Raw genomic sequence first — 22,749 nt, forward strand, 5'->3', positions numbered from 1 at the left:
AAGAAGTTTTGCAGGCTTGTGTGTGTGTGTGTGCAGTGGAGTGTGATGCTGCTGTCACTGCCATTTCCTGACAGATCTGGTGTGAAGCCAGTTCCGGAGAGTTAAATTTGTATAATGATGACTGTGTCAAAAAAAGGAACCCAGGAAACTCAAGTTCAAAAATTGTGTGTGTTTATAGTTAAAGGAACTTTGCTTGTTTTTTGTAATTTCTTTTTTTATTATTATTACTAATATTATGTACGTGTGTATGTACATATCTCTATAAATTTATATCTATATATATCTATACTTGTATATATCTTTCTATCTATATAGATATATATAGATAGATAGATATATACAAGCTAAATCAAATCCCCAGCGAGTCTCTCAGTGCTCGCTCAACAATCACAACGATCTGCATGATGGCCGCCGTGCTTTTCCTGCCTTCATGCCACTTGTGCACGTCCAGCAAATTCTACATGCCTACACACACATGCTGAAGGAGGCAGAAGTGCAGGGGCAGAATAATGCAACGGTTTCTCTCACTGGGAGGAAGTTCTGTGTTGTCACACCAAGATCCAAGATGGAGTGAGTGAGTGTTGCGGTTGTAGCTGCAGTATAACACGTCGTCGTACCTTCCACAACTCTAGCCATCAGGAAGTGGTCATCTGAGTTTTTTTTTTTTTGCTGTGGGAAATGTTCCCTGATCTGCTCCCTGCTGGACGCAGCTTTTAAACCTCTGCATCTTTCACTGAGGCTCAATAATTAACACATTCTACACTTAAACATCGTCAGATATTGGCTGGCTGGGTAGGTCTTAACCTCTGAATATTTCATTGGTGTGAGCGGTGTGTTGGATTTTGTGATTCGCAGAAATGAACACAAAATCAAAAGGATTAATTCCGAGTGATAGTAGATTCTGGGCAAGACGCATCGTGTGACGTCATCAAAATGTACATTCAGCCCAAGCCCTCTTATGTTCATGTGCATGGATCATGAGTGCAGCTAATTCATTTGGTTTGTTTGCTTGATATGGTACCAGGTTGTAACAGTGTTAAAAAAGGAGTCTTTTAGAGCGTCATCACACCACATCACACCCCCATAAAAGGACTCGTTCTCACCCAAGTGTGAAACAGTTTTGAGGTTTTGCAGAATTTAGCGCACCACATGGTTAACAATTAGACATAAACTGCATTATGATCTCACTGACACCAAGAACACATTTTGATGCACTTTAAAAGCGATCTTTTAACTAAAACTCTGATCATCACTGAACTCTATCAAGCAAAATGGCACGTTTTCCAGCATGTCGCGCCATTTTATTGTAGCCGTAATAAAAGAACGGCATTGTGGCATCGCGTCGTAGGATACTCTTAGCCTTTCACCTTCATATAGCACGAGTCGGTACGGTCCGACATTGGCACATAGCACAAGTCAAAAAGGAAGTGTAGGGTGTTTGTACACTGTTGCACAACATTAAAAAACGTGACCTCGAGAAGTAACCTCTCATTTGAATCCCTTCTGCCGGCGTACTATAGCAGCGCTGAGTGATAGGTGGGGATGTAGAAGGGGCTCTTTGATTGTCTGCCTTGGGCATTCTCAGACTTCTGTCTCTCCTCAGTTGTTGGCCTGGCTGTTTTATCATGGAAAACAGGAAACAGGAAGGGAGCAGCCAGCTGCAGGTTAAAGGTCAGGCCAAAAGAGGAGGAAGGCTTACAAAAGCACAGTATCTAGGGAAGGTTTGGCTCATACGCAGTGTCTTGACCAGGAGAGGCCAAGAGCCTGATTAGAAAAACGGAGGAGGGGGGTGATGGCTTGTGTGTTTGTACTTAGTCATAAAAAAGCTAGCATGTGGGTGGACGGTTGAAGGGGTTTAATGTATACGGTTTCATAGATATACTGTCTGTTTATATCAGCAGGAGCCGTGTGATCAATCCCCACGTTTCCATTCTCAGAAGCGGATATATAAAAGAACAATGCACACAATGTATTGTGTTAACTTAAATGTGGCCATAAATCAGAGCACATGGCACAGGTGATGCAAAAATCCCCCCCGCTTTCCGCTCAGCCTACATGTATATAGGGTACAAGTGCAGTATAGAAGGATCTACAGGTTGAAAAAAGAGGGAGATTCACAGTGAAAAGTGCTGGCAGGAGTCCCAGAGAAAGGGACGGGGCTTCATATAGCATTCGGCCCTGATACCCCAGCCATTTAAACAAACAAGCTCCACCAGAGCCCCATGGGAACGGCTCCAGATCTGAACGTTTAAGAGCAGTTAGAGAGGATGAAGTTTCTCAAAAGTATAGATAAACTGTTGAGGTCAATCTCAATTTTTTAGTTTTTAAATGAATGCGGGATCACGAGGGATGAAAAATTATCCGTTTCACATGACAGATGCTCCCAAATAATTTGTGTTGTGTTTTTAACAATAGACGTTGTCTAAAAGCTTTAGCTTTACAGAACATAAGAAACAGAATACATATAAATGTGATATTATGCGAAGATTAATATAAAACAAAAATTCGAGATTAATATTAGACTTGTATTTAAATATTTTTGTATTTAACCCCATGAACAAGCCTGAGGTGGCTGTGGTGAGGAAAAACTCCCCTGCATGGAAGAGGAAGAATCTTTGAGAGGAACCAGACCCAAAAGAGAACCTCGTCCTATTTGGGTGACACTAGAGGGTGGTGTTATAAATATACAGTCTGGTAATTGTGTACAATTCTACCCTCGGGATGGGTAGAAAAAGAGAAGCAGTGGAGTAGAAGTTAGTGCAGCTGCAACACAGAATAATAACTAAATTGACAGAAATTCAGATGTTGAATTTCAACACCATGTTGTTACCTGGAGGACCAGCGACTGTTGTTTTTGTTTTGTAAGAGTTCAGATCCATTGTCTGTCCTTTGCATTTAAACTGGTCTCACATTGAGCTGCTTTCCAGAAGCAGCTATTGGTTGTCAGATCTATCTTTTCACACCGAGGACAACTGAGTGGCTCGTACAATATAAACTATTGCTGAAGGAGCAAACGTTCACTGATGCTTAAGAAAGCAACACAATACTATAAATAAGAGCCGGGGGTGTCAACTTTGTAAATAACTTTATGTAGCTCCAGCATTTCTATATCGTTCAGGTATTTCTGTCATTACCGTCAAGGGAGTGTTAAATTATTGCCATTTTGGTGCTTTGAGTAAATTCCCATGGGTCAGTCTGGTGTGACCTGCAACACAACTCGTGTACACCACTTTGTTTACATGGTTTATGTAAAAAAAAAAAAGTTATTTAAGTTTCCTTCCCATTCTGTTTGCCATTTCTCTAACATATAACGGTCGATTAAGTCTTTGAGGTCAGAGTGTGGGATTGAAGACATTTTTTTTTGCACCGATATTAAATTTAACTATAATGGATAAAAAGGGAGTGTTGTACATTAGTCTAACTAAAATTGTTCGTGCTGCCAAGTTGCTGTGGTGTAAGAGGAGTAATGTAAAGCAACTTGGCCTCATTGATGGTTCTCCACCAGCACATCACGTTTTATGACTTATTTCTAGCCTTACAGTTCATTCCCTTGGGGCTGCATTTGTTAATGTTTTATGTCAGCAGCATTCAGCGGGTTTCTATTTTTTCCACCACATATTCACATCCTCACGCCTGATTGGAAATGCAGCACAGCTGTTCCCCATTTAGGGCAACACATTGCCACCTTTTTTTCTCGCTCTCCGCTTTTTTCTAATGATTTGGTGCGAATTGGCTTTCAGAGGGTTGTAGTGTGTTAGCTCTCTTTGATTTATTTCTTTAATATATTCTTTTGCAGATAGACGCTCAAATCCCACCGTCGCCTCTAAAGGCAACGTCCTTTGCACTTACACATTGCTAGGGGACGGAAGATTAATCAGTTCATGGAAAAGCTGAGAACAGCAGGAGAATGGAGGGTGTGTGCAGATGAATGACATCTGGAATCTTAAGGAGAACAAGAAATATCCTCAGTTTCCTTTCAATCTGTAACTTTCATAAATCTTGTGTGTGTGGCGTGGAGGTAAAGGAGAGGCTGTGTGTGTGTGTGGCGTGGAGGTAAAGGAGAGGCTGTGTGTGTGTGGCGTGGAGGTAAAGGAGAGGCTGTGTGTGTGTGTGGCGTGGAGGTAAAGGAGAGGCTGTGTGTGTGTGTGGCGTGGAGGTAAAGGAGAGGCTGTGTGTGTGTGGCGTGGAGGTAAAGGAGAGGCTGTGTGTGTGTGTGGCGTGGAGGTAAAGGAGAGGCTGTGTGTGTGTGGCGTGGAGGTAAAGGAGAGGCTGTGTGTGTGTGGCGTGGAGGTAAAGGAGAGGCTGTGTGTGTGTGTGTGGCGTGGAGGTAAAGGAGAGGCTGTGTGTGTGTGTGTGGCGTGGAGGTAAAGGAGAGGCTGTGTGTGTGTGTGGCGTGGAGGTAAAGGAGAGGCTGTGTGTGTGTGTGGCGTGGAGGTAAAGGAGAGGCTGTGTGTGTGGCGTGGAGGTAAAGGAGAGGCTGTGAGTGTGGTGTAGAGGTAAAGGAGAGGGTGTATGTGAGTGTGGTGTAGAGGTAAAGGAGAGGCTGTGTGTGTGTGTGTGGCGTGGAGGTAAAGGAGAGGCTGTGTGTGTGTGTGTGGCGTGGAGGTAAAGGAGAGGCTGTGTGTGTGTGTGTGGCGTGGAGGTAAAGGAGAGGCTGTGTGTGTGTGTGTGGCGTGGAGGTAAAGGAGAGGCTGTGTGTGTGTGTGTGGCGTGGAGGTAAAGGAGAGGCTGTGTGTGTGTGTGTGGCGTGGAGGTAAAGGAGAGGCTGTGTGTGTGTGTGTGGCGTGGAGGTAAAGGAGAGGCTGGCTGTGTGTGTGTGGCGTGGAGGTAAAGGAGAGGCTGGGTGTGTGTGTGGCGTGGAGGTAAAGGAGAGGCTGGGTGTGTGTGTGGTGTGGAGGTAAAGGAGAGGCTGGGTGTGTGTCTGGTGTGGAGGTAAAGGAGAGGCTGTGTGTGGCATGGAGGTAAAGGAGAGGCTGTGTGTGTGGCATGGAGGTAAAGGAGAGGCTGTGTGTGGCGTGGAGGTAAAGGAGAAGGTGTGTGTGCGTGTGTGTGTGTGTGTGGTGGAGGTAAAGGAGAGGCTGTGTGTGTGGCGTGGAGGTAAAGGAGAGGCTGTGTGTCTGTGTGGCGTGGAGGTAAAGGAGAGGCTGTGTGTGTGTGGGGCGTGGAAGGAGAGGGGCTGTGTGTGTGTCTGTGTGTGGCGTGGAGATAAAGGAGAGGTGTGTGTGGTGTTGAGGTAAAGGAGAGGGGGGGTGTGTGGCATGGAGTTAAAGGAGAAGCTGTGTGTGTGTCTGTGTGTGGCGTGGAGGTAAATGAGAGGGGGTGTGTGTGTGAGTGTGGTGTAGAGGTAAAGGAGAGGGTGTATGTGAGTGTGGTGTAGAGGTAAAGGAGAGGGTGTGTGTGTGAGTGTGGTGTAGAGGTAAAGGAGAGGGTGTGTGTGTGAGTGTGGTGTAGAGGTAAAGGAGAGGGTGAGTGTGGTGTAGAGGTAAAGGAGAGGGTGTATGTGAGTGTGGTGTAGAGGTAAAGGAGAGGGTGTATGTGAGTGTGGTGTAGAGGTAAAGGAGAGGGTGTATGTGAGTGTGGTGTAGAGGTAAAGGAGAGGGTGTATGTGAGTGTGGTGTGGAGGTAAAGGAGAGGGTGTGTGAGTGTGGTGTGGAGGTAAAGGAGAGGGTGTATGTGAGTGTGGTGTGGAGGTAAAGGAGAGGGTGTGTGAGTGTGGTGTGGAGGTAAAGGAGAGGGTGTGTGAGTGTGGTGTGGAGGTAAAGGAGAGGGTGTGTGTGTGAGTGAGTGTGGTGTAGAGGTAAAGGAGAGGGTGTGTGTGTGAGTGAGTGTGGTGTAGAGGTAAAGGAGAGGGTGTGTGTGTGAGTGAGTGTGGTGTAGAGGTAAAGGAGAGGGTGTGTGTGTGAGTGAGTGTGGTGTAGAGGTAAAGGAGAGGGTGTGTGTGAGTGAAGGAGAGGGTTTGTTTGGTGTAGAGGTAAAGGAGAGGGGATCTGTGGTATATAGAGGTAAAGGAGAGGTTGTGTGCGAGTGTGGTGTGGAGGTCAAGTAGACGGGATCTGTGGTATAGAGGTAAACGAGAGGTTGTGTGTGAGTGTGGTGTGGAGGTCAAGTAGACGGTGTGTGAGTGTGGTGTAGAGGTAAACGAGAGGTTGTGTGTGGTGTAGAGGTAAAGGAAAGGTTGTGTGTGGTGTAGAGGTAAACAAGAGGTTGTGTGTGTGTGTGGTGTAGAGGTAAAGGAAAGGTTGTGTGCTAGTGTGGCGTGGAGGTCTAGTAGAGGGTGTGTGTGTGTGTGTGTGTGTGTGTGTGTGTGTGTGTGTGGTGTAGCGGTAAAAGAGGTTGTGGTTGGGATATAAACGTAAGGGACTTGAGCTAGTCTTGTTTGGAGGCAGCTGCAGACTTACCCCACACTCGCACACTGTTGTGCATGTCAATTCTCCAGACTGGCGTGCTTGCACAATCCCTCACTGTGCTGGCCTTTAAATCATGGCTTCAACACCCCCCAACTCAACCCCTCCTCTTTTTCTCCTGGCCGGATTCCCTGCCTTGCCTTGCCTCGCTTTGCCTTGTGCCCAGGGCCAACAGCATCAGCCATAGCATTTCACCTCCTTCCCTACTTACTCGTGAGCTGCTTATTATTCTCGAGCGGACATTCTTCCACCTGCCTCAGCGATCAATAAAATATTCCCATTCATTCGTCTTCACTACCCTTTGGTCCTGATCACACTGGGAGTGTGTTACACCCTGGATGGGCCATCAGTCCATCACTGAACATCTTGCACACACACGTACGCACGCACAAACACACTCCTTTATATCTATCATAAACTATATACTTATTGGCATGATAGGCTAAAACTGTCATTCCTGGAGAGTTCAGAGCTTATCCCCGATATCACACGCCATCCTAAATATATATATATATATATATATATATATATATATATATATATATATATAAATTTCTTTAATGTCTGATTGTGTGTTTTTTTTTTATTGTAACTGATTCTTTTGTTTGCTTTTCTTTCAGGCGAAACCTGACCAAACTATCGCTAATCTTCAGTCACATGCTGGCTGAGCTGAAAGCCATCTTTCCCAACGGTCTGTTCCAAGGGGACAATTTCAGGATCACGAAGGCTGATGCAGCAGAATTCTGGAGAAGATCCTTTGGAGACAAGTGAGTGTTGTTTGTGCTGAAAGATCATCAGTTTATTGTGTGATATAAAGGAACAACATGACGGTCATCTGACCATATTTCCGGTGTGCTGCCCTGATCTGTGCAGGACTATCGTGCAGTGGAAGGTCTTCCGGCAAGCTCTGCACGAGTTTCACCCAATCAGCTCTGGCTTGGAGGCCATGGCCCTCAAGTCCACAATCGACCTCACCTGCAACGACTACATCTCTGTGTTTGAGTTTGACATCTTCACCAGGCTTTTTCAGGTGCGCTTGCTCAGCTCTGTAACTCCTGCCAAACATGCACTGTGTCTCTGCTATTGTTTCTGATATCAGAGGTTTAACAATGGCTATTTTTCACGTGAGCACATGACTGTGTGTCTAGTGTGTGTGTCTAGTGTGTGTTTCTAATAACTGTAAACTGCAGGAAGCTGCTTGAATTTCACAATGACAACGTGTTTACTCTACACCAAGGACTAATATACAGCTTTTACCCGATCACAAACTTTTGCGGTCTCTATAAATGTTGACACCATTTGAACCCCATATAAACGTTTCCTTGTTCATGAAAGTGTAGCAGCTCAACAGCATTGCTTTCATAACCTCATGCTCAAATTATGGTGCATTTACATTTTATGGCATTCAAGCAGATATCCTTATCCAGAGAGACTTGCGGAAGCACTTTGAAGTTATCTATAAATACATTGATACTAGGGGCGGCACGGTTCACAAAACCCACAGTTCGGTTCGTATCACGCTTTTAGGGTCACAGTTTTCGGTTCTTATCGGTTCTTGTTGTTATTTTTTCTTTTAATCTTGAACACTTCAATCCAGCATTTCTTTCAGCATTTGGTATATAGTTTATTAGCTTAATTATCCACAATTTAGGATACAGTATTAACATTTTTGTAATGTAATCATGCACTAACTGAATTTGACTTGACTTTAAGCACTTTATCGGGACCATCTCTGAGAAAAAGCTAGGTGAGATTTTGATACAGCAAGAGAAAAGACATTGATGATGACATGCTTTTCGTTTATTTGCCAAAAAAAAAGGAAAATGTGTATTATTATCTCTATGGGAACTTGTCCCTTTTTAGCACACAAAAACTGAAATTAACTTGCATTTATCAAAATGCCAACTTCAGTGTAGCTCTTACAAAAGAAATGTAAAGAAAAAGAGAGGAACTCTTACAAGCTGTCTTTTAAACAAGTCAAAATATTCTAAATATAAATATATAATGTAATAACAATAACTATAACAATAGCAAAGGCCATAATCATAAAGCCAAGCATAAGTTTAACCATCTTAACAAAAAACCAGTATAAACGATGCTTCTATTCCCTGAGAGTGAGGATACATTTCTTTCACTTGAAATTAAATTGCAGTATTTGGAAACTAGAGATTAAAGTTGCTCTATCAAAATCGCTATAAAATGTTGTTTCCTAACCGGCTCTCTCCTGTTTGTGCTTATCGACACATTGGTGTGATGTCTTCTCAAATGAACTGTCATATTAGAAGTGTTGCCATTAGCATATTAAATGCATTTTGCACAATGCTTGCACACAGTCACAGTTCTATCTACTGTTTTATTTACAGTTTTATTTCCGTTGTCATAGTAAGTAACATGAAATCCAAAATGTTCACATCCGCCAACTCCGGGCAGCCTTCACTATCTCTTCCACTTGCCATTTCTGCAGCACTCCTTACTAAACATTTACTGTCTATATGTATGTTCGCGCAAAACTGTCTGAGGCGAAACTGAGCACAGGGCTACATTGCGCATACGTCGAACTGTGCGACGCGCACACGACGCGAAACGAACGGTTCGGGTGTTTTTTCATGTACCGTGCCACCCCTAATTGATACTGGTTCACTAGGTCACAGACTGGGAATAACATCAGCCTGAAAACTCTGTTTGGAGTAAAAACATTAACAAATAGTGTTTGTGTTTAAATGTTAGTTTATAACAAGAGAAGGCATTTCCTTGTCCTCTCTGTCTTTTTTGTAATTCCCTCTGTTGGCATTTCCGGTAAAAAAAAAAAAAAAAAAATTCTAGATTTAAATCGTATTTAAAATTCAGTTCAATACCACTTACTTACTCTAACAGTTACGCTCACAACCTGTTTCACACACAATTTAGTATGAACTTCCTCTCGTTTACTACATGATCTCACCTCGCCATATCTCACCGACTTTCAGAACCAGCAGTGCTAAGTGACCTGATGGTACTTAAGACATAGATAAGGGTATATCTCAGCACTCACAATTTCACTAGATTTTGCAGTACGACTGAGGAGATGTGTTCATTCAGGCACAAGAGTATTGCTGGGTCTAGTTCCAGTGAAGGGAAATCGAAAGCTTCACCCTAAGTAGGCATCATTTATAACCGTGTGCTTCCAACTTTGTGGTAACAGATTGGCGAAGAACCACATGATCAGGTGTCTACATACATTTGGTATTATAGTACACCTACGACACACTTCTTTCTTTCTCAGGATGGTTGTCTTCCTCTATGAAATGAACAATGCAAAAACTACCAAAAAATGTAACAATGGTGTTGGGAATTCTGTGCAATTTTTCGCAAATATTTTTAAGCTTGTCCTTGTTCTGTTAACAGTATCATTGACGTCTATTGTTCTGTCGGTTTCCTGCTGTACCGCGGCAGCACAATTGCTCATTGAGCAGCATTTAGTAGCCAGTGTTCCTGTGTAAGTAATCGACTCATTACCCTGAGTACTCTAAAGCGGACATCACAGAGAGCTCACGGTGCGGCAGCCTATCATTACATATCATATCCACCCTTTAATTAAGCTGCTTTCCCCTCATCCATCTGCATCGGCGCTAATTTGGGATGAAGGAGTGGTCTGTTAAATCTGCTGTGATTCAGGTCAGTGGTTTCACAGTGCAGGATTTGGCTTATTAAAACCATAAAAGGTGCTTTTATATTTCAAATGTTTAGAAATCTGTAGCTTTTCTTTTGAGTAGGTTTGGTGGCACAAATGCTCTGAAATGATTTCCTTACAGACACCCAACCCTACTTAGAATATAAAGTCAGTATATGCCATTAAGTTCATGGGAACTGCACACTTTATTTGGCCTTGCTATTTGCCAGAAATAGGCAGACTGTTTACAGAGGGCTTGTTTGCTTTTTGATGAAGCACTTCACAGTAAGGCCATCCTTTTTCTGCTTCGGAATAAACCTGTTTGATGGAAGAGCATGTCCAGGTCTTCCGAATGCTGCTTTATCTCTATTCAAGTCCTTCTATTCTTCAATCTTCGATTGCTTTTATCTGATGTTAGAATACTATCAGTCTTAAAACTCTGAGGACTTGCAGGTTAGATTTGTGCACAAAGCCTGCCTCGTTCAACACCGAATTTGTGTTTTTATGTATATCTTGTCATTTAAAAAAAAAAAAATCTATGAACTTGTGTAATGTAAGAATGAGAGACAGTAATATCTGAACTGTGGTGCTAATTAGGGGACCAAGCACCAAAAGTGTGAAGGCTCCCTATTTTTTCAAAAGCTGTTCTTTTGCTACTTCTAATATTTTGTTGATTCATCACCAGTTGAATCACCTGCCATTTATAGAGTAAGCCTCACAAAAACAATTCAAAGACTTTTGAATACTGCAAACAGTTTGCCCATAACGTGCCAACGAATATGACCGAAAAGCCACCAAACAGGAAGTGAGGCTGCATCTGAGCAACGACTTCAGAATCATGATCTGAGGCGATGCAACAAATTTTGTGATGGCACCATTCACTGGTCAAAATCTACAATGACATACCCAGAATGCTTTCATTTAAATCCTGTTTTTGTTCCTCCTCCATATTTTGTCCTCGTGTCAGCTTCAGACACATTTAAACGCCAGCCAACAGGCAGCACATACAAATCGCTCTTGAATCCTTCTGCCTAAAGTCATGGCTGTGCTTTCATCTGATTACTTTAACAATTCTAGTGCATCTGGGAAAGTCCCTGAAAATGTGTTTGCACTGACACAATATTAAGTACTTTATATCTAATCCATCTTCCATGCAGTTGGCGAACTTTCTTGAATCATGTTTTAAATTTTGTTAAATCATCGTTAACTTTCAAAATACTTCAAAAAGGGAACTGTATATTTGTCTTTGACCATATGTTGTTCATTTGAGGTTGCACACATCACTTACCATGTTTAAAATTAAATATGGGGTGTGAATGCAAATGAGACAAATGGATGTTAAAACGCCATCAAGAGTTCCAAGGGCTGTAGCTTAGGACCACGGGCATTTGGAGCCCACACAGTAAAGAGGACAGTGAGCGATTCATAATGTTATTTACACAGGATTTTAGTTGTTTTATTTCAATATATCGTTATACACAATCTCTCTATCAACAAAATGTTTGCAAGAAGATCTGAGAGGAATCTACAAAACATTAAAAAAAAAAAAAACTTACATTGTAAAGTCAGTAAACCAGGTTCTGCATGAAAAGAGGACTGAATTCACAGAAGCCTCCACCAGCAAATGTATTGATTTGGGTATTTGTTGTTTTTGTTTTTTTTTTTTTGGTATGACTAGTTGTTCTAGGCTCATAAGATATATGGTATCAGTACCAGGATATTTTAGACCAAACTCTGGCTCTGTCTGTCAGGAGGGTAAAAGCTGGCCATAGATTGCACCAACAAGATAATGAGCTCTTTTGCAACTCTACAAGTGTTTTCTCGATTTGTTATTCATCAGACAAAAAAAATCCACTTGTGCTGTTATTTTGTCCTGGGGGACTTTCTGAAGGTGGTGTTGAAATCTTTAGAGCAACATTTTGCTGAAATGTTTTCACTTGTCACGTTGCGTAACTTAATGTTACTTAAGATCAAAATATCAATCATTACACGTGTTAGGTTGTGTATTCAGTAATCCATTAAATATACAAATTGACTGCTGCCTTTCAAACATTTAACTTTGTTTAGCTCCAGTTTAGTGCAGCTTGTCTGTATCTATATAAAACAGGTACTATTCAGTTCAGCCTCTGCTTATTTTCGACTGTACGAACACTGAGGTGTTCAGCTCTGTTGTTTTAGAAGAGGTTGGGAGGGGGGGGAAAGCTCATTGTTTCAGCCCACTTGTTGATGCGTCCGGGAAGGATTCCATCTGCTTGGCTTCTCACCTATGCTCTCATATTCATTAAATTCATTCCCATTCATTCTCCTCCATTTAAATGTCCTGCTGTTACAGTCTGTATTTGTTAACATAGACCCGAGGGTTTTTAGCAGACTAACTGGCAGACCTGCTGTACAGAATGACTCATTCTCATTACCGGCTCTCTCACTGTGCTCAGTGCCGATCCTGACCTTGTGTGTGTGTGTGTGTGTGTTGTGTGTGTGTGTGTGTGTAGCCGTGGTCGTCTCTGCTGCGGAACTGGAACAGCCTTGCGGTGACTCACCCGGGATACATGGCTTTTCTCACTTACGACGAGGTCAAAGCTCGCCTGCAGAAGTTCATCCACAAGCCTGGCAGGTAGGACGCCCATGACAATCCTTACCACCTACATGTCTACAGAAGAAAACAATGACACTCTTATCCACACTTACTGTATCATCATAACCTTTTTGGGCTTCCTACGCAACAGCCCGTGACAACAATAGGGCAACCACGCATTGTCCTTTTGGAATAAGATGGCCCCTATATATTCACACGCAGCCATGGTCTCATCCAAATGACCATTCATTACACAAACAGGCTTAGATAATCACTCGTAACCATTTTCGCACAGAACAGTGGCACACTGGGACGATTCACGTTCGGTCAGAAGACCTCGTGCTCCCGGCGGATCGCAGAACAGCTTGGTACCCGAGATCAATAGATGTATTGTAAGACTCATGATGTCACACCGATTTGTTGCATATTCATTAACGAGTACTGTATATGTTTTTATAGCTTCATACAGTCTTTTTCAGAGGTATTCCATCTGAAACCTGACAAACCTAGAGCATAAAAAGTTAAGCATGTAATCACACACTGTCCTGCTCTTCTTGCACAGAAAATGTGCATTTAGAAATCTTAGTAAATGTCTCTCCAGGTAAAAATCCTACAGGTTTTATTGAATATTAAAGTGAACATTATATAGCTGCTGATGTTGTTGTTGACACGGTAGAAAAGTTATGATTTTTTTGTTATTATAATAGTACACAGTATAATAATACACAGAATACCCTGATTTACCTACCTCACACTTGCCTTGAAAATAGTCCCTGATGCTGACACAGCATTAAAAAAAAAACCTATTTAAAGCTTCTGCATCATTAAAGGGAAAATAGCCAAAGCCTTTATTGTACTTGTTACTTTTGCTTATGAATACACTACCCTGATCCGGGTAACTAAGGCTTGTTACAGCCAGAGGGGAAAAAAGACTGGATAAGATTCACCGGGGTGAGAATTTAAATCTTCCATGTTATAAAAATAAATAAATAAATAAAACATTCTGCTCCAATGTAAATCCCTGATTCGGATAAAGCAAAAAATAAAACCCATGCACACGTACACAGTCCTATCAGGGTTGTATTCACAGACAAGGATGCAGCGGCTCATTCCACTCTGAATCACCGCTCTCCCTCTTTAGTGCCCACTGTGGGAGGAAGTGGACATAAATAGTCTTGCACAGATCACACACAGGTGTTGACACTCGTTCTTTACCGGCTCATTCTCTGTGACTCTTGCCATCCTACACATCCGTTTCCTGACCTCACCCCAACTGCCACAGTAGTACACCCTGGGGCAAATTCAGCCGTGTATTATTTAATTTCATTAATGAATTTCTTTTTTGTACACAAACCTTTTGCTTTGAAAATGATGTGTTCAAAGGTTGCCATTACAGCTTTAATATGCTGACATGTCTGATCTTCTCTGCTCTGCACTATAGCTACATTTTCAGGCTGAGTTGCACACGTCTGGGCCAGTGGGCCATTGGCTACGTGACTGCAGATGGGAACATCCTGCAAACCATTCCCCATAATAAGCCTCTCTTCCAGGCTCTTATCGATGGCTTCCGGGAAGGATTGTAAGTGTTTTTTTATATCCTGCTTTAACACATTACTGTTGTGCTAGGCTTGATGGTTTTGCTTCCTACTGTACTGTACCATGCAGTATATGCATCATTGCTGTTCATTTTGTTCGGATGTCTTAATTAGCTTGACAATAAACATCACTGCATAGGAAACAGTGTCTCAGAGGAGACTGAGGCTTTAATATGTTCCATAGTTTTTGTGACTTATGTCTTGCTGGAGCAATTAGTTGGTCTCAATGGAATTTTTCACTCGATGTTTTTTTGTTTTGTTTTGTAGCTATTTTCTTAAAGTAGTTTTTGTCCTTTGAGGTACGTTCAGACGCAGAAATCTGTGCTAGATCCACCTGAATGAATGATCTGTGTTTTAGTTACCTGTTCCCTGATGGCCGTACTCAGAATCCGGACCTCACAGGGCTGTGTGAACCCTCGCCTCAAGACCATATCAAAGTCACACAGGTTAGTCTCGCTGTTACTCTCTACACACAGCTGGTTCTCTCACTTACTGTTTCACAGCTTTAACACGCTCTTCTGTTCAACAGGAGCAATACGAGCTCTACTGTGAAATGGGCTCGACTTTCCAGCTGTGCAAGATCTGCGCAGAGAACGATAAGGATGTGAAGATCGAGCCTTGTGGCCACCTCATGTGCACTTCTTGCCTCACTGCATGGCAGGTAAGAATGACTGCAGTGGAACCTCCTGGTTAGTACCAGTCACCACATTTTAACTTTTTATCGAATGGTAATCATGGAGTCTCTTGTTCTGTGACTCAGGAATCTGAGGGCCAGGGATGCCCTTTCTGTCGCTGTGAAATCAAGGGTACCGAGCCCATTGTGGTAGACCCGTTTGACCCCAAGGACAACAGTGGAGGTTCCTATGCGGGATGCAGAGGCATGTTCGGAGCAGAGGGTGCACCTTCACCGAGCTACGATGACGACGACGACGACCGACTGGAGGACCCCCACCTCATGATGAGCAAGCTGGCTTGTACTAAAGTAAGTCTTTCTTCAAACCCTTTCACTTTTACATCATCGCCAACATCTCTGAGGGTATTCCCAACTGACTTTCACACACCTCTGATGCTGTGGCCTCCTGTTGGTAAGACCGATCTGATTGCATCTGTTCTATCAGTAAGATTAATGTTCAGTGCATCTGCTTTGCATGAAGAGGGTGGGAGAGAGAAATAATGGAAAATACATTTGTTTAACTTTGCATGCAACTTCATTTCATGCAGCATTCATTTTCCAGCCTTTTGTACTGTGTAATAATCCAAATGGTGACACCTGCCGTTTAACATTTTTTACATAGCCAGCGCATTCTGCCTTCACACGTGAAACACAAGAAGATGTGAAACATGACTTTTGCCATCATGTTTGTGATCAGAAAATTAACAGATTATAATCCATTTACACCAATCTGGCAACTGATTGAGTGCAGTGTGCCATCACTGGTCATAAAGAGCTCCATTTTCTTTCTTCAAAATTGTTCCAACACTGTTTTCACAGTACAGACAATCGGTATACTGTACCTGCAGTGATGCATTGTAAAGGTCCTTTAGTATTTAATACTCAACTTACAATCACGTTTCAGTGTTCTGTTCTTGTTAGTGCTCACATCACAAAAACCTTTAGGTTGCCGTACAATATCCTGTCATTGATCAAACTCAGAAATCCATCTGCAACAGGTTTTTTACTACACTATCTAGTGTCACACAAAGTATCACTTATAAAGTGATGATACACGAATCATTTTCTTTGTGTTGTACAGGTGGAGAGGCCTCCATCCCCGCTGTCCATGCCACCTCAAACATCTTTGCCCCCAGTACCTCCACGTCTAGATCTCATCCCACATAGACCACCTAACCCTCCAGGGGCCTCCAGCCCTGGGGCCACATCTAAGGTAAACTCATTAACCACAGTACTGTGTATGGTTAATATCAAACCCAGTAATCATCACAAAGCCAGAAGGTGTTTTTACTCATAGTTTCTGACATCACTACCTAATGATACCTTCCTATTACAGGCTTCCGCACATCACAAAGACAAACCGTTGCCTCTGCCTCCAGCTCTGCGAGACTTGCCCCCTCCTCCACCTCCAGAGCGGCCCCATTCCGCCGGAGCTGATAGCAGAATCCTGAGACGGCCACTGCCGTGCACGCCTGGAGAACCGCCTCGTGATAAACCTCCCCCTACCCCTCCCAACCGAAACATGGCTGATTGGAATCTGCGCCCAGTCCCCAAAGCTCCCTCCCAGATGCCTGGAGTAGGAGTAGAGACCCGTGGGTCTCGAGAGCTCTCTAACCGCCACTCCCTTCCGCTTGCCCTGCCTTCTGCGCTTGATGGTCAGCGGAACAGCAACTCTGTCGGTGTTGAGCACCAGCTGGTATGCTTTGCACTACACTTAATACTTTTGTCAAGGGTGGAATGATCAGTGGTCTGGGCACTCAAACCAAACACTACAGCTTCCAGCCAGAATTGTATTTTTTTCCCATCTCTTTTTTTTTTAATCTTTTTTTTTTTTTTAATTTGAACTTTTTTGACCAGTCAGTTAAGTTTCCATGCAACCAGAACCTGGAACTGGGTAGCATACTGGTGTTCTAGCTAACAGTTTTGTTCAAGTCAAGTGCATTTTTATTGTACGTCCTCTATATATAATTTGTATGCATCGAAATGAAATGTTCCTTCATGCTGGTGCAACACATGAGCGTACAATAGTGCAGCACAAGACTGTACATCGTGCCAATGCACATAGTGTGAAAAGTGGGTGAGACAATACGTACACAGATCATTAAGTACTCAAAGCTGTGAATACACAGTACAATAGATACACAGTGCACTTGTTAAATAATACCGAATATCCACTCTGCTTTTTAGACACTACATATTTTTGTTCAATCCTCATTTCTCACGTGTGCCGTTTCTTACGTGTTTATGCCTCTCTGCTGCAGAGTTTCGGTGCAACAGCCTCCGGTGGATCCGAGTACGACAACCCGAAAGTCAAGCCGTCTGCATCGGCCAATGCCATTTATGCTCTTGCAGCCAGGTATGTGTTGTGTATATTTTTGTCTCCGTGTGCGTCTCCCCTTTTGTTTTTTTATTTGCAAGTCTAAATACTCTTTTGCTTTTATTGTCAGACCCCTTCCTGCAGTGAAGCAGCATTCAGAAGATGGCTGTGACGATAATGAGGATTCGGACTACATGTCTCCCAACTCTCTGCCTGTGCTGGCCACAATGACTCCTTCACTAGGGGAGGCAGTACCCAGGCCTCACCACCCCAACACTCTGAACTCCAGGTACAGTCACAGTAAATGTTAATTTACCCCCCTGAAAATATATATATGTGTGTGTGTGTGTCTGTGTGTGTGTGTCTGTGTGTCTGTGTCTGTCTGTTTAGGAACCCCTGACAATTTCTATGATTTTCATTTATAAATTATATTTGGGTGTTTGGATCAGCAATTTCATTTTGATCTGTCAAATTACTGAAGGACACTAAATTAATATTTCAGTAGTGAAATGAGGTTTATTGGATTAACAGAAAATGTGCAATATGCATCAAAACCAAATTAGACAGGTGCATAAATTTGGGCACCTTTGCCATTTTGTTGATTTGAATACCTGTAACTAGTTAGCACTGAATAATTGGAACACAGAATTGGTTTGGTGGCTCATTAAGCTGTGAACTTCATAGACAGGTGCATTCAATCATGAGAAAAGGTATTTAAGGTGGCCAATTGCATGTTGGTGTTCTCTTTAACTCTCCTCTGAAGAGTGGCAACATGGAGGCCTCAAAACAACTCTCAAATGACCTGAAAACAAAGATTGTTCAATGTTATGGTTTAGGGGAAGGCTACAAAAAGTTATCGCAGAGATATAAGCTGCCAGTGTCCACTGTGAGGAACATAGTGAGGAAATGGAAGACCACAGGCACAGTTCTTGTTAAGGCCAGAAGTGGCAGGCCACGTAAAATATTGGAGAGGCAAAGACGAAGTATGGTGAGAACGGTCAAAACAGCCCACAGACCACCTCCAAGACCTACAACATCAACTTGCTGCAGATGGTGTCACTGTGCATCGTTCAACAATTCAGCGCACTTTGCACAAGGTGAAGCTGTACAGGACAAACTACTCCACAAACTGAGTCGCTTGAGGTATGCAAACGCACATTTGGACGAGCCAGCTTCATTTTGGAATAAGGTGCTGTGGAGTGATGAAACAAAGATTGAGTTATTTGGTCATAACAAGGGGAGTTATGCATGGCAGCAAGAGAACACAGCATTCCAAGAAAAACACTTGCTACCCACAGTAAAATTTGGTGGAGGTTCCATCATGCTGTGGGGCTCTGTGGCCAGTGCCGGTAGTGGGAATCTGGTTAAAGTTGAGGGTCACATGGATTCCACTCAATATCAGCAGATTCTTGAGAATAATGTTAAGGAATCGGTCCCAAAGTTGAAGTAACCCCGGGGCTGGATATTTCAACAAGACAACGACCCAAAACGCTGCTCAAAATCTACTCTGGCATTTATGCAAAGAAACAAGTACAATGTTCTGGAATGGCCATCCCAGTCCCCAGACCTGAATATCATTGTACATCTGTGGGGGGATTTGAAGCCTCTAGACGCTTCCTATAGCCTGTAATGAGTGTCTGGATTCTGGATGAATGTATTTTGGACCATTCCTCCTTACAAAAGGTCCAAAATACATTCATCCAGAATCCATACACTCATTACAGGCTATAGGAAGCGTCTAGAGGCTGTTATTTCTGCAGAAGGAGGCTCTACTAAATATTGATGTGATTTTTCTGTTTGGGTGCCCAAATTTATGCACCTGCCTAATTTGATTTTGACGCATATTGCGCATTTTCTGTAAATCCAATAAACCTCATTTCACTACTGAAATATTACTTTAGTGTCCTTCAGTTATTTGACAGATCAAAATGAAATTGCTGATCCAAACACCCAAATATAAAGGAACAGGAACACTTAATCATCACACAGTCAGTTAAACTTCAGTGCACCAGATATGGAGCAAATGAAAGTGGCAACAGGAGCACTGGATAAGCTACAGCAAAATTTTTCCGGTGGTGGCGACAGACAATTGCTCTATCCTTATCCTTATTCCTGAGAGATTTGTCTAGTTTTGTTTTGTTTTCGCACTTGTACCTATTTTTAGCATGAGGCAGTTAGTTCAGCTCCTTCAGTGTGGCTCATCCATACTTTCTGTCACAAGGAGGTTTAGTGTGTCTCTCAGCACAGTTTCAATAGCATGGAGGAGATACAGGGAGACGGGTTGCTGCATGAAGAGAGCTGAACAGGGTCGTACATGGGCAGCAACTCAGCAGCCGGACTGCTATCTGCTCCTTTCTGTAAGAGAAAGCACTGCCAGAGCCCTGTAAAATGACCTTCATCACTACTGGTGTCAAACTGTCAGAAACTGACTCAGTGAGGGTCGCATGAGGGCCTGGCATCCTTTAGAGGGAACTGTGCTTACAGCCCAGCACAGTGCAGCTCGTTAGGCATTTGCCAGAAAATGCCAGAACTGTCAGGTCTGCCTCTGGTACCCTGTTATCTTCACGGATGAGAGCAGATGTGACATTGCGCACGTGACAGTTGTGAAAAAGTCTGGAGATGCCATGGGGAATGTTATGCTGTTTGAAACATCATCCAGCAGGACTGTTCTGGCAGTGGATCAGAGATGGTCTGGGGATGAATATCCATGGAGGGTTGCACAGAAATCCATGTGCTAGGCAACAGTGTGCTTACTGCAAACCTCAGAGGCCTTGTCAGGTCGTACGCTGGTGCAGTGGAAACTGGATCTAGTGGGTTGTTGATTTTGGTTTCCAGTAGCCATCGTCACATCATTTTGTACTCACACAATGTATAAAAGTAAAGATTTTCAACGTGAATATTTTGTTCATAAACATCCTATGTGTGATTTAAGTGTTCCCTTAATTTATGGAGCGTTGTGTATACTACATGTACGTACAGCATGTATACTTATTTTTTTTTTAATGACCATGTTTTTGAATGTCTAGGACTTTGCTCAGTGATCTGGACCCTGAAGGCCCACAGATGTATGAAGCCATGTACAACATTCAGGCCCAGTCTCTCAGTGCCACTCTGCCTTATCAAGCCACCGATTCAGGTACATAAACACGTCCACGCTGCCTGTGTGAGTAATAAAGTATAACGAAGTGTCACATAATTCTCCACATAAGCATTTTTAAATATACAATCATCCTAGCAATTAACTCCATTATAGGCAGCAGTAACCTGAAACATTTTGTAATAAGCTGTTTTTTAAACACATCATATACGTTTATTTAATTAAATGTGCATACATCACATATTTGGCATATATTTCTGTAAATCTTTCTGTACATATCCCAGTTTAGGATGTTAGGGTCATAAAAGAAGTGAATAAATGTTGTATGGCTCTAGATGAGTAGCTCTACATTTACAATCTCTAATCCTCCAGTAATCTTGCCCATTAAAAGGTGTTGTAGGTGCACTGAGGTAGGTTTGTATCACTTTATTTCCCTCTGTGTCCAGACTACTCGGAGTTGCCTCCATCGGTGAGCAGTAACGGGCCACATGAGGCAGATTGTGAGGACGAGGAGGAAGAGAATGGCTATGACATTCCCAAACCGCCTCTGCCATTAGGTCGACGCACACTGTCTGAAGCCAGCAGCTCATCCACAACATTTAGCCGCTTGTCTATGGACGGCGAACCTGGAACGTCAGTCTGTAAGTACATGCTGACAGATCCACACATCATGTGTCACTCTGATGCTAGGTTTATTGTAGAAATTCTACGTTTTGATATTTCTACAGTTTAATTTGTTGACGGAGAAAGGATTTTAGGTGTCCTGTTGTGGGCGGGGCGAAGGTAGTTTGTGGGGCAATCGCTGTCTGTGTCAGTAAAGTTAAACTTTTATATACTACCACGTGAAGACTGACGCATTTTGATATCCATATACTGTATGTGCCTCCTTAATCTCAATCCTGCCCCTTTCTGATAGAGTTCTGACCAATTAAACCCACAAAACATATTTTTGTTTCTACCAGCTCATATGTTGAATAAATTTCCACCATGATGCTAGCGTAGAGAAATCTTTTGCTAAGGATGAGCGCTGTAAACACGAGCACCCGACTACCTACCTGCCTACTATGCAAGTTTTTAAAAAAAAAAAACCCACCCACTTCTGCACACCTTTTGTCTCCGAAAAGTTGGAAGCCTCTGTGCATGTGTACTCCGTTTATCACCCATGTGTGTTAAGGATATGCCACTTGGAAATCTGCTGTAACCTGCAAATCACTAGCGTCACACTCAGACAAAGGCAAGAGATGTCTGTGTCCTGATAAAGCTGCTGCTAAAGCCTTGGTCACTCTAGAGCATAATTCAAGGCAAATTCATCCTTCCAGATACGGAGCAATGTTAATCCGATTTAAAATGGTTATCTACCTCTATCCCATGGTCTAATCTGGGTAAAATCTGACCAATCTGATCTCTCTTTTTTTTTTTTTTCTTTTTTTTTTTCTCCCACTGTACCAGATTTAACAGCTCAACAACTTTAATCATTTAATAATTCATTATAGTCTACACAGAATGGTGTGAAAATAAAAACAGCCAGGGAGTGTGTGGATATAAGGTCAAGCTGTGTGGATATATAGGTCAAGTCTACAGTAACTCTAATGACCACTCTTTACAAACGTGGCAAGCAGAAAAGCATTTCACTTCAACAGTTATCCCATGGACAGTCACCGAGATGACATTTCTCTCCCCTTGCTGATGTTTGATGTGAACATTACCTGAATTCTCTGCATGATCTTGTTCAGTGTGGTGCTGTAGCATGAATTAGGGACCAGTTGATGTATATACGTTCATTGTCCAATTTGTTATTAACACCTGCATGAACCCTTGTCATTCTCTAATCAGCCAATCAGGAAGCAGCATCTCAGGGCCCAAAATCACACTGATGCAAGTATCTGATTTTGTTTATATATATGGCCAAATTATGGCTGCGTGTAAAATAGCCGTTACAAATCAACAATTCCGTGTTCAATAGCCAGGGTCTCTAAAGAGGTTGTGATGAAAACAGCAGAGCAGATGGTCTGAGAGTTCATCAGTTGGAAAAATGTTCAGAAAAGAGAACTGAAAAAGCAAGTATTTTAGGTCTGCTTTAACAAAACTGAGTATGGTTTATCTGAACAGAACTATAATGATCCTGTCTTCATCTATGAAAATGCATTGTCACGTGCATGTGCACAAGAAATAACACCCAACTGACTGTAGTTCCTCCATACTGGAGAGGAGTTACAGTATAACAATACAGTTGAAAGTGTTGTATAACCACAGTCTGAAGTGTGTAGTCCCTTACTTAGACCACAACACGGGTGTATTCTGGAATGGAAGGTGTGCTTTATTTTTGTCTATCAGCATGGCTCAGACAGTAATGTTGTTCTATCATTCATGTTACAGCTAGAACTAATGTTCTAATATTTTGCGTTACAGTAAATAGATATGAAATCTGTCTGCATTATC

General features: G+C 42.6%; 1 protein-coding gene across 1 annotated transcript in view; it reads left to right on the top strand.

Annotated features, from left to right (window-relative positions):
• The window catches only part of cbl (Cbl proto-oncogene, E3 ubiquitin protein ligase), a 46,656-nt gene that overhangs the window by 20,035 nt on the left and 3,872 nt on the right, over positions 1-22,749 (top strand). The window contains exons 3-15 of the mRNA XM_027173998.2: positions 7,025-7,171; positions 7,278-7,434; positions 12,546-12,667; positions 14,070-14,207; positions 14,582-14,669; positions 14,753-14,884; positions 14,984-15,205; positions 15,978-16,109; positions 16,233-16,592; positions 17,158-17,252; positions 17,344-17,502; positions 20,240-20,349; positions 20,757-20,951. Coding sequence (XP_027029799.1) covers positions 7,025-7,171; positions 7,278-7,434; positions 12,546-12,667; positions 14,070-14,207; positions 14,582-14,669; positions 14,753-14,884; positions 14,984-15,205; positions 15,978-16,109; positions 16,233-16,592; positions 17,158-17,252; positions 17,344-17,502; positions 20,240-20,349; positions 20,757-20,951 — 2,057 coding nt within the window. The remainder of the gene's footprint in view (positions 1-7,024; positions 7,172-7,277; positions 7,435-12,545; positions 12,668-14,069; positions 14,208-14,581; positions 14,670-14,752; positions 14,885-14,983; positions 15,206-15,977; positions 16,110-16,232; positions 16,593-17,157; positions 17,253-17,343; positions 17,503-20,239; positions 20,350-20,756; positions 20,952-22,749) is intronic.

This window comes from Tachysurus fulvidraco, chromosome 11, assembly GCF_022655615.1.
Source record: "Tachysurus fulvidraco isolate hzauxx_2018 chromosome 11, HZAU_PFXX_2.0, whole genome shotgun sequence".
NCBI classification, from domain to species: domain Eukaryota; kingdom Metazoa; phylum Chordata; class Actinopteri; order Siluriformes; family Bagridae; genus Tachysurus; species Tachysurus fulvidraco.